This window comes from Pseudopipra pipra, chromosome 1 (genome assembly GCF_036250125.1).
Source record: "Pseudopipra pipra isolate bDixPip1 chromosome 1, bDixPip1.hap1, whole genome shotgun sequence".
Taxonomy (NCBI): domain Eukaryota; kingdom Metazoa; phylum Chordata; class Aves; order Passeriformes; family Pipridae; genus Pseudopipra; species Pseudopipra pipra.
In genome coordinates this window covers 151,146,647-151,160,211 of record NC_087549.1, presented here as the reverse complement: position 1 = coordinate 151,160,211, position 13,565 = coordinate 151,146,647, and the positions used below count along the sequence as shown (strand labels likewise).

General features: G+C 44.9%; 1 protein-coding gene across 2 annotated transcripts in view; it reads left to right on the top strand.

Annotated features, from left to right (window-relative positions):
* OXSR1 (oxidative stress responsive kinase 1) overlaps nt 1-13,565 on the top strand; it is a 92,219-nt gene that overhangs the window by 9,650 nt on the left and 69,004 nt on the right. For both annotated transcript variants that reach the window (XM_064639075.1, XM_064639068.1), the window contains exon 2: nt 9,621-9,733. In XM_064639075.1, the coding sequence (XP_064495145.1) occupies nt 9,621-9,733 (113 nt within the window). The remainder of the gene's footprint in view (nt 1-9,620; nt 9,734-13,565) is intronic.

The window sequence follows — 13,565 nt, the reverse complement described above, 5'->3', positions numbered from 1 at the left end:
AGTGCTGGCTTGCCTACTATACCAGCTCTATGTTTTGAGCCTTGGTAATACCTGCTGACAGACAGCATGATATTTACATTGCTGCATATACCATAAAGGCAACTGGCAGTGATTAAAAGGGAAGGATGAACCTTCTCCACTAAAACTGCTGTGTTTGGAAATGAGATGTTTGAGCCTGCTTTCCATCATGTGGAATTAACACTGCATAGCTGCAGTGCCCTTTAAATTAGGCAGGGATGTTGGCACGAAATCAAATAAATATAATTGGTTTCAAACTGAAAATCTAATTTAGGCATGCTAATAGCATCTTAAGTAAATGTGGCAGGTCACGCAGGACTTGTGTAACTGGCCCTTGGAGCTTACTGTAGTTATTGCTGTGGGGAAAATGGTCTCAGAGGTGTTCCCCAAATCACCTGGGCACCTTAGGCAACGGGAGGGTGTGTCCTTAAGGACGTGATGGAGATGTGTGCTAGCCTGGACTAACTTGGGATATCCTGGGGGCTGCAGGAGGTTGGGCATACAGCCAACAGCAGCATCCTTGCATCCATGCTTTGGTGTTTGCAGTGGAAATGTTGAGGGAGTATCAGATGGGCTGATGCTCGTCCCTGGTAATCCTTCTCTCAGCTGATACCTTCTGTGGCCAGTGGCTTTTCCTCCTGTCTGTTTTTTTTCCTTGCATCTCTTGTTCTGGTGTAGAGTGTGATGCTGGGGGGCTGCAGCTCTTTGTCGTAGGGAGGCAGCAGAAAGCCTGGCTCAGCTGGATGTGCTGTAAGCTGGTGACTGCTGGTGAAATCACACAGCAAAGTGACCCAGTGACAGCTTGGTCAGATAGCTTGCTGACATGCTCTGTGTGGCCAACCCTATTCCTCACCCTCTGTTCCAGTCCTGGCCTGTGTTATATTGACAGGCTGATGATCATTTGCTCTCCAAACCTGTCACTTCCTTGCTTAGTCTGTGAGGATTCTCAGCCGGAATGTTTGCCAAAGGTGGAAAGCAGATGATGTTTTTCTGTATTCAGGGCCTAGGAGATATCGAAAGTGTTTTGAGAGAACAATGCGGTGTGGGGTGGGGTGAAAATTTCCATAAAGCTCCCCTTCCTTTCTGCAGAAACCTTGGCATTGGGTCATTTAGATTACAGTAGCTAGATCTCCCTCCAGCTTAGAAATCAGTGTCATTTATTTATTTATAGTGTAGAGTTCAGTGGGGCCATGGGGAGATGCGTCCAGCTGTGGGTGTTGCCCATCAGTTGCTGATGGCTCTGCAAATTGGACTTCTTACAAGTGCCTGGATGTGGATTTGTGTTCTTCCTTCTGAGTCTGAGATGCAAGTTAAAGACCTGGGCAATAAGTCTGCAGCATTGAGTGTTTCTGTATTGATGGACCACTGGATGGGAAGCCTGTTTAAACAAGTGCTGGCAGCACTGTGTGATCTTTGCTGGCTTATCATCCCTCTCCACTGTACACAGAGCATTGGGAATCTTGAGAAATGCATTGTCTTACATGGGCAGAAACCTCTGAGCTCTGGGCACAATGTGTGGTTTTCAGTGGTATTGTCAACAGCGAGAGCTCTGTCAAGATGGTAAATAACTCACTGTCAGCAAGTTTACATGCAGTTCAAATATTTTGGCTCTATTTCTAATTGGACAGTGGAGTTTCAGAAATATGTTTCTCCTTATTTTCTGAAATTCTTTGAACATGCTGGGCTAACACTGGAATATCAGTTGTCTGTTGGACACTGCAGGTGCTGACATGAATTGAGCAAAGACCCAGGCTTTGGGGAAGACACGTGACGGAGACTTAACAGCAGAAATCCCTCATGTGTGAGCACTGTTTGAAATCATTGGCCATGCATCTTGCACAGAATCACAAACTACCTGAGCTCTGGCTGTACTGGAATAAATGATCAGAGGTCATTGCAAAGATACACCTGCAATTTAAATGAAACAAACAGGAATTCACAAATGAAAACTGTGCTTTTCCCCATTCTTGTTTCCAATTCTTTCAGTAAAAGGCCTAGGCTGTTGCTATCAGATGTGCTGGTGCAAAATAGGAGTCATTTGTATTTAGGCCTTAATTTTGTGCTTGAACATGTTACCTCCCAATCCTTGCCCTTTCTCAGTGTGTTGTGCAGCACATGCCCTGTGTCTTAATGTACCTGCAGCCACCTTTGGCTTGAGCCCAGCTGAATGTTCGCAGCACTTGGCTGTGCTCAAGGTGAGCCTGAACGAGGCACGAACGTGCTGCATTCGGTGGTGTGAGTTAGGCTGTGCTCAAGGCTGGGGTGACATTTTGACATTGACCACACGGAAGTGCGAAGTTTTGAAAGAGTTTATTTAAAATAGGGCTGAGTTATTCTCCTTAAAGCTTTTACCTCAGAAATACGAGCATGGCCACTGTGTTGTAAATGTGGGAGTTCAGCTGTTACACCTGCCTGCAGGACTGCTGCACACGCATAGTGCAGGTGTCTTCATGTGTAGTGTGTACTTACGCTGTGATGTGTAGTCAGTGGGGATTGCTGGTTTTCCTCCATCCCCCCAATATGGGCTTTAAAATTGTCCCCCTCACAACTTTTCAGTTAAATCTGCTTTTGCTTTCTGGCTTTGCTGCTTCTCTGATTTATTTCTTTCCTGCACTGTATCAGCAAGTATTGCTTTACCTCTTCTTTACACAGTATATTCCCATGTCTGCTGTGGATCAAACGCTGCATGACTGGAGTGCAGAGAAGGTGCACAAGGTTAAACCTGACCTCTTACTACCTCTACCAGTGTTCTAAATAGGGTATTACCTTCTTGTGCTGCAGCTTGTAAAGAAATAAAGGTAAAACCCTGGTTCTTCTCTCTGTGGGAAATACTATTCATAGTAAATCCGTATTGGGAATGAGTGGTGGAAGGGTGTCTGGGAGCGAGTGTGGATGTGTTGGCACAGATCTGGGAGCTTCCTGACGATAGGTGCACATCTGCACTCCCTGTGTTGCTGTGGGAGGGCAGCTCCACACAGTCCTGTGCTTTTGTAGCTTTTTTGCATCTTGGCCATGGATTCTCTGCTGCTGCTTTAGTTTCCTGTAGGTTTCCCAACCAGGCACAGAGCAAAACCAACTGAGTTCTGCCCTGCTGGTATCGCTGCTGCTCACAGTGTCTCTGACAGCATTCAGAGCCACCTTGCTGTTTGGTTTTGCTCTGAGCAGTGCTCGAGGCACCCGAGAGACCCTCCTGATTTGAGACTGTAACTTCACTTCTGGCATTGTTAACACTCTTCCTGCAGTACTGGGCTGAGTAGATGACACTTTACTGTGAAAGCTTTTTCCTCTCCACAGCTGAGCAGATGTTTTTGTCCCCTGTGTGACAGTACTAGAAATAGATATGAGTCCCATCACGAATTCCCATTGGTTTTATTGATGCTATTTGTAATTGTTACTGTGAATTGCGTCTTCCATTTTGTAGTATGAATGTGACGCGTAGTGGGGAGATGGCTTGAAGAACTACAACCGTATTCAAGGACCATTAACATGGAATTACTTCACTCTTCCTGAGTCGTGGGGCTTCTGCCAGCAAGACTTTGACATCCAGTGGACTCTTGTTACCAAGACCTCCTTGGGGAGTGGAGTATTCCCACTCCATACTGAGTTGGCTAGAAATTTGAGAGTAGGCTTTTTTTTTACTGGCTTGTTTTTAGAAGAGGCTCATTGTTTGTAAGAGGACTCTTCTCACCAGAAGCCTCAAATGAGGTGCAGAAAATAGAGGCATCGCTTTGCCTTCATAGCAAATGGACCAAACAATGCAAGATCAGTCAGAGTTTGCAATATGGTATTTAATTTCTAGTTTAATTAGATCTGTATCTGCACTGTGCTCTGTAAGAACAGTTAAGAAATTCTATTCCCAGTCTTGTAGCTTCTAGTTTTATTACTGTATTGTCCTTGGAATGAGTAACCACAGAGCAGGGCTCCCACAGCTCTTTGGCATGAGGCTGTCAAAGAGTCGAGGCATCCAGAGATGGAGGATTCCACCCCCACGCCTGCTCTGCAGGCACGGACACAGAGTCTGTGTTGTGAAGCATTAAAGGTCTCCTGGGCTTTGGGGTACCTGGAACCTGACAGACATTGCTTGGTCCAGAGCAGCCTTGCAGGGAAGTGTTTTGTGTGCATTGTTCATAAGAGGAAAACCCGGGGGCACAATTATAAAGAGAGCCTGCGTCACGAGCGGCTTTCTGGCACCGCACTCCAGATAGGGGAGGATGGATTCCAGATCTCGCTTAAAAATAGAGAGGTCGTGTGTGTGCTGGGGAATGGTGGAAAGCAGAGGGCAGGGTTGTGCAGAGGTCTTTGGCTAGGCATAGTCTAATGCTGAAGGAGACTTGGGAATATGACTTGTGGGGAGAGTTGGATTTCTTCAGCCTTAAAAGAGTTGTTGCTGTCCTCAGCTATCCAGGGGGTAAAAAGCTTTCTACTGTGTGGGTGGTCAAACACAGAAGCAGCCAAAAAGGTTGCAGAACTATCTCTTGTTAAAGAAGATCCAAACTACACTGAGTTTGATGCTGAGGAACCTTATCTAAATTGAGATTTGACCCTGCTTTCATCAGGGGAGTGGACTAGAGGCCACTGGAGGTTCCTTCAAACCTAAGTGGTTTGTAACATGCATTGGGCCCTGGGAGAGCATGTTTCCTCTACAGAGGGGATTTGATATGGCATTAGGATAAGGACTGATGCTCAAGACTGTTATGGAACATGTCCCCTGTTGATTTTAACAGCTTTGTGAGCAACTGAGTTACCATGAAGGGAAAATTTCACATCTCCCAGGGTACCTGAAGTAGATTTAGAGTTTGGAAAACACTGTTTTGTGAGTCCTCTTTCCATGTAACTACTTCAAATCACCATTGCACGTGGTAGGAGAATTCTGTTCTAGAGCCAGGATTTGGTGTGTGTCTTGTGACCATTTGGCACGACTGTTCCCATTGCTGAAGCAGATGCCTCTGCCAAGAGGATCTCTGGCTTCAATTGCATTTGCCTGGGAGGAGGCATCAGTGCAATTCATCCCACTCTTACTGGGGGAGCTGCAAAGTCCTTTTGTGGCTGCAGAGATTGAGTTATCTTTGGAGACAAAGTGTGTAGGAACATGCTGTGTCCTCTGGTCAGTCCCCTGTCTTTCTGCTCCTCCAGTTAGCCTTGAAATAATTGGTTTCCATTAACTCTAACAAGAGATCTCCTTGGGCTTGTCTTTATTTTCAAAAATGGAAGCTTCATGTAAGTTATGCAACTGCAGAAGAGATGGTGTCCAGCCTCCCTTGAAGGCTGATGCTGGGCTTTCATGGGGGGTTTGTCTCAGTTTAAGGAGAAGTTCAGGCTGGAGCTGTGGATGCTAGAGGTACAGGGAGTATGGATCCAGGGGAGCAGAGGAGATAACCTGGAAAAATGAGGCTTCAGTAACTGAGTGCTTGGGGAGTTTTTGGTTTGGGTTGTTTTAATCCTTTCAGAGCTTGGTTTTATTTCAGAAAGAGCCATTTAATCGAGAAACATGAAAGAAACAGGGGTTAGAAAGGGTATGTTTTCCTCCTAAGGCAATGTTTTCTAAAGTAGGTCGTGACCCTCTTATGCAGGAATTTTGCAGCTGCTATCCTAAGGGTTGGAACTGTATATGAGAGCCTACAGGGGCGAAGGCAGGAGGTATTAAGCAGATCCTAATACCCATTTGGGGTCTCTTTCCTCCCCCCGCCCCCAGCCTTCAACAAAACGATCTCCTGCTTTTCAGGAATAAAGCAGCAAGCATTTGGCTGTGCCCGGTTTTATTGTTTTGCTAAGCCGTTATGCTGGAAGAGATTAACTAGGGAGCAAATTTTCTCCGAAAGCTGATCTTGAGAGAGGCGGAGGGAAGAGCCCCAGCGCTGACCTTGATCAGAGAGTCTTGAGTTGGGGAGTGAGTGTGAACTGAGCACGGGAACATTAACCCAGTGCTGCCCACGCCCTCAGGACCGCGTTTGGCTCTGACCTGCTGGGAGAGTTGGTGTGACCAAGCAGTGCTCCCCTGGCACAAATTGCCCTTGGGGTTTTTTCCTCACTGAAGGTGTTTTATAGCAGCCCAGGAAATCTCCTCTCTTTCCCACCATTCCCTGTATATTTGTTACCTGCTCTTAAAACTTTAGAAAACTTCCTTGATGAGCCTTTTCTTTTTCTCTCCGTTTGTGTCATCATCTCTCTCTATGCCTGTTTTCACTTAGCAATGTGTTCAGCATCCTCGCTGCAGCTTCTCTCCTTTCCTTTTCTTGCCATCCTGGCATTCGACAAACAAATTGTGTGGCTTCAAAGCCTGAAGTGCCCATGTTGCCATGTTTTCTGTACTCTTCCAAGAAGCATGGAAACCCGCCTTTGTTTGGTCCCAGGAGCACGGCACGCTGCCGCTGCCACCAAAGAGCAGCTTGCTTGTGGCACATCGTGCTGCAGCTTGGCTTAATCCTTGCCTGATACGCTTTTGAGATTTCATTGTTTCTCTATAATTAGTGCTACAGAGGAGCTGAAAGAAATGACGAATTAGCGGGAGAGGGGGGAGTGGGGAGAGCAGGTGGTGATCGAACTAAACAGAGCTGCCAGAAAAGTAGGAGCAGCAGGGAATTAAATGGGAGGAGTCTCGAGTTCAGATGATTCCCTGCCATGTGCCCAGAAGGATTTAGTTTGGGATTTCATTACTGTTAAAATAATGCCACACACTCCTAACAGATCGGGTCCCTGCAGGCTGGAGCATTGTCCAAACACTTAGTGAAAAGCAGTTTTTGCCCTCAAGTCCTGGTGAGCATTGATCCCGCAGACTCAGGGAGTGGGAAGGATCTGTAGCATGAGTGGTCCTGCCTTTAATTAGTCTGTATCTATTGTTTCTGGTAGTAACATCTTAAAACAATAAAACACAAAGCTGTTCTTTGTGTAGTCACTTCTATAACCCCCTGGACTTCATCTTGTGAAAGATTTCGTCTACAGGAATGGTATTGCATCCAGGTTGTAAGAAGCACCTCTGCCAGTCGTGCTTACACCAACTGAGTTTAACTGGCACAAAAATCCCAGGATGTCATGCTGTGGGGGGAAGCAGGAGTGTGCTGACACTACTGAGCATCTGAGATAGTCTTTGAGCACAGATACTCTCATATCAATGAAGGCTGTGATTTGAAAATACACACTGAAGAACTAACTGAGGAGTGCAAAGGGTTGTGTGACAAGACAATCCTCTGAGGTGCGCAGCTGTATATTCTTAACAGCGTCTGGCTTGTGTTTTCAGCCTCTATTACTATGCACCAAGACATCCAAAGAAAGAAATACTGGTGCTTTGAATGTATCAGCAGCAACATTTCTTCTGGGATCTAACACTTTCCAAAGAAATTATACCGTGTTTGTTTTTTATTCTGACTTCCAAAAGGCGTTTGCAGTAGGGAGACCAGCAGTGCTAGGAAGTGCAAACTCACTTCTGCCTTTTGCCAGCATTTCTGTGTGCTCTGCCCTCTTTGTCTTGAGTCTTTATGTGGTTTTACTGTTTTTTCCCCACCAGAGAAGCTGCAGAAAAAAGTTAGGAAAGCAGGTACTGAGTGGAGAGGAGCAGGTCAGTGCCACCCAGGATTCCCAGTGAATGGGAATACATCTGTGCTGGGACTGCTGCTTTGCTGCTGGATTCCTGCACCTGCTACTTGCCAGGCAAAGTGACCACAGGGAGTGTGTGTGTAGGTTTGCTTTTGGGATGTTTGTCCCCTGCATAATGTTGTGTATCTCAGCCCTGCTCCTGGCAGTGTAGTCAAACTCTGCTGTCAAACCTCCCCACTTTGCTCTTTCTGAGCACTTTGTGTTAAATATCTGCCCAGACTCCTACATCATCTCCAGCCTTTGCTCAAGATCCTGCTTATAGCACTCAAATTTCATTTTCAAAGTCCCTTGTAAATATTTTTGCTACTATTGCTGTCTTTTTCTTCCACCTAAACTTTGCTTTGCTCCGTGCTCTGAAAAACTTGTGCAAGTAATAAATGACCTCAGTCTTGAACTTCTTAAAAACCCATTTGCTTTGTGAAATAGTTCAGCTTTAGCAACCTTAGCATTTTGTGTTCTGCACATTGTTGCCTTCTGGGATTAAAATGTAAACTCCTGAATGCAGGGAATCCCTGGCAAGCTGATGCTGTTGTCCAGGGTGCACTGGCAATGCCATATAAAGTGAAGTCAAAGTCCTGTAGCTCCACTGTAGCAGGTTCTGGTTGAAGATTAGAGGAGCAGTGTCCCACAGTTCAGGACTTTTCAATTTATTTCAGTGTGACTTTGAATGGAGAAGTTTTTGTGTATCTTTCAAGGCTGGATTTCAAGCTCTTCCCTCCCCCCCCCCCCCCCCCTCCCCCGGAACTTTATTTGAATTTATCTTGGTGCAACTTGGTGTGAGAAGAACATTGATGGTGGTTGTAGGGAGCTTCAGTAGCCTTTGAAGACGAGATTGAAAACTTCTGCCTCCAGTTTATGTGAATGTACTAGACAAAAATCACAAAGCTTGCAAAAATGTGCTTTGTCTGGATTTCAGAATCTGGAAGCAGTTTTTATAGTGTTAAGGACAGGAGAATCTGATAAAATAGGTGTGTTACTGCAAAATGCAGAATAGTTGTTCTTGTCTCTCTCCTCAGCCTAAATGGGCTCATGGGTTATGCCTGGGATAATAAACAAAATAGCTGTGGGTTTATTTTTATTAGCATTTTTTAGGTATTGGCAATAGGAAGCTCTTGAACTATTTTCCACCTATCCTACCTCCTTTTTTATTAATTTGGATTTACTGTTTTCCAGTGAAGTGTGTAAATGTGGGGAACCAAGATGAAGGTAGAAAGTAAAGTAACAAGGTGTCCTATTGATGAGACGTCAATGTTGCAACAATTTTTGGAGGCCAGCAAAAATAGACTTAACATCAACTAGATTTTAAGTCTCACTGTTGCAGTCTCCTTTTGATATGAAAGGGTATGATATTGCTGAGCAGTTTAAATCCAGAACTCTTATCCCTGGTTGTAGCAGTTTGAACAACTGTACATTAAAATGCAGTATTTTTTCCCTGTTGGAATTTAAATGTTCTCTGGCTGTGGTTCTCAACCCAGACAGCGAGGCGGTGTGAGAACTGGAGCTGAACCTGCTTGAATGAAACCTACCTCGTGTCTTTGCATGAAATGAGGAGAGATGAGAACAGCAATTAGTACCTAAAAATATTTGAAAAATCTCATTAGTTTTGGTAGCAAAGACTGTGGCTTGTTTTGACACTTTGGGTGAATACATCAGGTTAAAAGTCTGTGTGACCTCAGTGGCATTGCTTTTAAAAGTACATGAGTAGAATCACTCCTCTGTTATAAGGAAGCTGGAGTCTGGATGGATTTGTTTGTCTGCACAGCTGTAACGATCCCTGGAAGGGATCATAAAGATCCACTTGTTTTCCTTCGGTTTGCCCAGCACTTGGCTGTGGCAGCTGAGCTGACCCATGGGGCTGCACACACCTGAGTGGGGAGACCTGGAGAACCTTCACTGGATTTTCACTTGGCTCTACTGTCTTTACTCTCTGGCATTTGTAATTTTGTTGTCTGGCCTCTCTCCCTTCCTGCTGAAGTCTGTAAGATGTTGCTGACTCTCTTTTTCACCCCCAGGGAGTGGAGCGACTGCGGTGGTGCAGGCGGCCTTCTGCATTCCGAAGAAGGAGAAGGTGGCAATTAAACGGATCAATCTGGAGAAGTGTCAGACGAGCATGGATGAGCTCCTGGTATGCAACCAAAATTGTCTGGGGAGTTGTATTTCAGTTATCCCTGAAATATCTCTTTGCCGAGTGCCTTAAACAGCCTTTCTTGAGGTGGGGTGAAGGTGAGGGGACTTGACTGACTCCTCTAGAGGCAGCTCAGTTGTCCTGGTTGTGGGACACGGTACTTAAAATGTTAAAAAGATCAACTGTTGCAGAACTTCAGACTGTTTGTTTAGAGCTAAGCACTTTGTATAATCCCTTTGTTTTGAACAGAGTTAATGTGCAAGTGTGAAGCTCAGCTGTACCCACCAGAGCTCTGTGGTTTGAGGGGGTCCAGAGCTACGTGCTTCCAGAACCTTTACAATTTAAGGGAATGGCTTTGCTTTCTCTTCCCTTCCTGCAGTTCTTTACATTTTTTTCCCCTTCACCTGCAAAGAGAAAAACTAAATGAATTAGCTGTTGTTCCTAATCTCTCTCTGGTACTGATGCCAGCTAAAGGGATCACTGACATACTGCAGGCTGCCATATGGAAACCCCCGTAATTCCGAGTTCAGGACAGGAGAGAGTCCTTTGGAGCTGTAGCTCTGTAATTTCCTTCTGCTGTGTGTCTCTTCTCAAGGTTATCTCAATGAAAAACAGATTCTTGCAGAGGTAGCCGTGGTAACTGAAACTGCCCTTTTCTCATCTGGCTCGGATGTTGCTGGGCTTGGTTTTCTCCTCTCCCTGTGTGTGTGACCTGGTGCTTCTGCAGTGCTGCAGTTGTCACCTCACACATGGAAGATCCCTGGATTTAAACCAGGCAGAAATGGACATTCCTGTGAACATTGAGGTGTCTCCACTAAAATAAGAAAGCTCTCTGGGGTCAAACTTTCTATAGTAAATATTGGCCTAGTAAAAACTGGGGAGATGAGGCCTCGTACCATCTTTTCTTCTAAAGCAGCTGTCTAGGATTTTTATAATACTGCCTGTCTGTCCACTTACAACAACTTCTATAGTGTTACCTCAGGCACTTGTTTTTGTGGTTGCAGTTAGAAAGTAAAACAGGGGCAGAATTTGGGAATCCTGGTGAACTTTACACCTGTATGATCTTCAACAAATCACCTGAACCATGGTTCCGGTTTCTGTTTAGTGACTAATGATATTTTTATCATTATAGGTATCTGCAAATCTGCCCTTGTAAGGAGGAAAGGCTCCATCCAAGCTGTCACATTTTCGTGCTTCTGTGAAGGGTTGCGTGTAGGACTCTTAAGGTGGCCTGTGTGCAAATCCTCTTATGGCTCATGCTGGAGTTCAAGATCTCTTCCCTTTTCACAGTTGGTCTTTTTGTCCTGATACCAACCCTTGGTACCCTTTTCAAGCCTTTTATGTGGCTTGTCCATACTGCTCTCAGCTGTATTCCTGACTGCATTGTCACAATGTAGTAATTGAGATTGTCAGTCTTTGAGTAATTGCCAATTCTGGCTAAAAGGGTTGGGTTCAGAAAGAGATGCTGTGCACACTTGGCATGTAATTTTATATAAGTACTTCTAATTGCATATTTTAAATCCCTGGCTGACCTGGTCCTCACAAGGATTTTTCCTGTTATAGGTAGGATTGCAGTGTCTTGCAGTTGTCAGGTCTCTGGAGCTTCCAGTTTTGTGACCAGGTCTAGAGTGAGTCCTTCTCTAGGCTTGGGTATGCAATTATTCTTGAACCTAAAGTCATGGTGGAGGGGAGAGGATGGGTCTGAGCTGTAGCAGCTTCCTGGGGCACTGGCTGCTGAGGTAGACATGTTGTGTAAAAAGTGTTTTCCCTGTGTTTGTTTTGAACTTGTCAAGTTTATGGGATGTTGATTCCCAGTGCAAGAGTCGAAAGGATGGAAGTTCCTGATTTCTCTGCTCTGTGCTCGTACCTTCACTTCTTTTTATCTTGTTTCCATATTTGCTTCTTCCCTAAAGTAAATATTCTCAAGTTTTACAGTCTTGTAGTCTCCCTTTGTGGCAGTTTCCCCAATTAGTTTAATTAACTTTTTTGAGCAACTACTTCTTACTGAAGGATTGTGTGGTTTTTGGTTTTTTCCCCCAAGGAAGGTAACTATAAATCCTTGCAGATTACAGTTGTTTAAAGAAGCAAATGCAAATAGAAAGATGATGAGTTCATACTGGGGTGTGTTATACCCCTCTTTGCTTTCTTCTCTCCCTCTGTGCAGTTAAAAACACGAGCTGGCCTTTCATTAGCTCTCTGCTCTGAAGGCATCTGAGCACAATAGTCAGTTCACTGTGAACTTTGCTGGACTGCCTGGGGTCAGGACAGTGCTCTGGTGTTAGAGCAGTGCCCACTCATCGGGCAGTGTGGTAGCAAAGGGAAGATTGTGCTTAAATGATTTTATAGTTATTTTTCTACAGTGCTTCAGACCCATAGGCTTCTCTTTATTCCCAGCTAAAGGATAAAACAGTTGCTTGGGAGAGGGTAGGGAGAGCAGCAAACATTTCTGCCATCCTGATAAGGATGATTTGGTTCTTCTCCATCTCTTTCAATGTCCATGCTGCTTAGTGGTTGGCACTTCCACTGCTTGGGATGGAGAAGAGAAAGGTTAATTTGGAGTGGGGTTAGGAAATGCAGAGTAAGTGGCTCTATCACCAGCTGAATGGACAAGTGGCCTTGAGCTTCCTTGAGCCTGGCATGTTCCCAGAGGCCAGGAAATCCGGGACCACCTTCTGGCTTGTGGAGATGCCATGCTTAGAGTGATTAAAGTGGTATGACTTGGCTTGTTAAAGGTATTGATCTTTATCCTTGTATTTCAACATACACTTGAACCGTGTGGGTGGTCAGGGATAACCTGCACGCTTTGCATACCCCGTATGACATTCTAGGTTAATGCAGTGGATTAATTTATTGTTGCTACAGGGTATGGAAAATGCAGGAAGGACCAATTTTTTAAATTAAGAGCGAGCCAAGTCAAGGGCATTCAGCTCTTCAGCTGAAGTGCTAATTGCTGTAAAGAATGTAGGCAGCAGGAGTAGTGCCATGCAGAGATGTGCTTTTTTCTAGCCCAGCTACCGAATTAGGTGATGTTAATCAGGAATTTATTTCTTGCTTGATTTCTGTCTTTTTCCCTGTACGTTTCTGAATGCTCCCAGATCCTTCCTGCATGTGGATTCAGCTGACAGCAAAGTACAATATAGCTTGTAATGATTGTTACTCAAGGGTGTGACTGGGAGTGGAGTGTAAGGAGAGGTGGTCAAATACAGTGTGGCCTACAATTCATCTTGGACTTCTTGATTTATAACTGAAGTTCCGCTTCTTATTTGTCTTGCAGCCCAGGGTAGTTAACAAGCATGTAGCATTTGGTGTGTGTTTGAAAGCAGTCTGCCCATGTGTTGTCCTTCACAGCTGCACACTGTTCAGTGCTGTGTTTTGCTCTTACTCTTTTCCATTGTTGGATGCTGGTTGCTTTGCTGCTGTTGCCAATCCTTGAAAGACAGTGGTGTGACATCTGCCTCAAAATAACCCTGCCTCCAGCTTTTTTCTTGTATGAGTGTTTTCTTGTTTTAAAGAACTACTAATCTAAAAGGCCTTAAACCTCCCCTCTGCCCACAAACTCCACTTCATTTTCATGCAATTAAAGCTGAGTTTTCTTTCATCCAGATGCTTGGGTTTTTTTCCTTTGTGAGTAGCAGATGATGTGGATTCTCACCTTAGCTGTTACCAGGAATACTGAACAGCAGAGAGGACAACATAAGCTATGGGATATTTTACACTGGGCTAGGGTGACTCAACAGGAGACAGGTTAAGGAAAGAGCATGGGAGATGTGGTGTTTCTGCTCCTAGGGAGAGATTCCAAATTCTAATAGGACTGGGCCTTACAGGTCTGCAC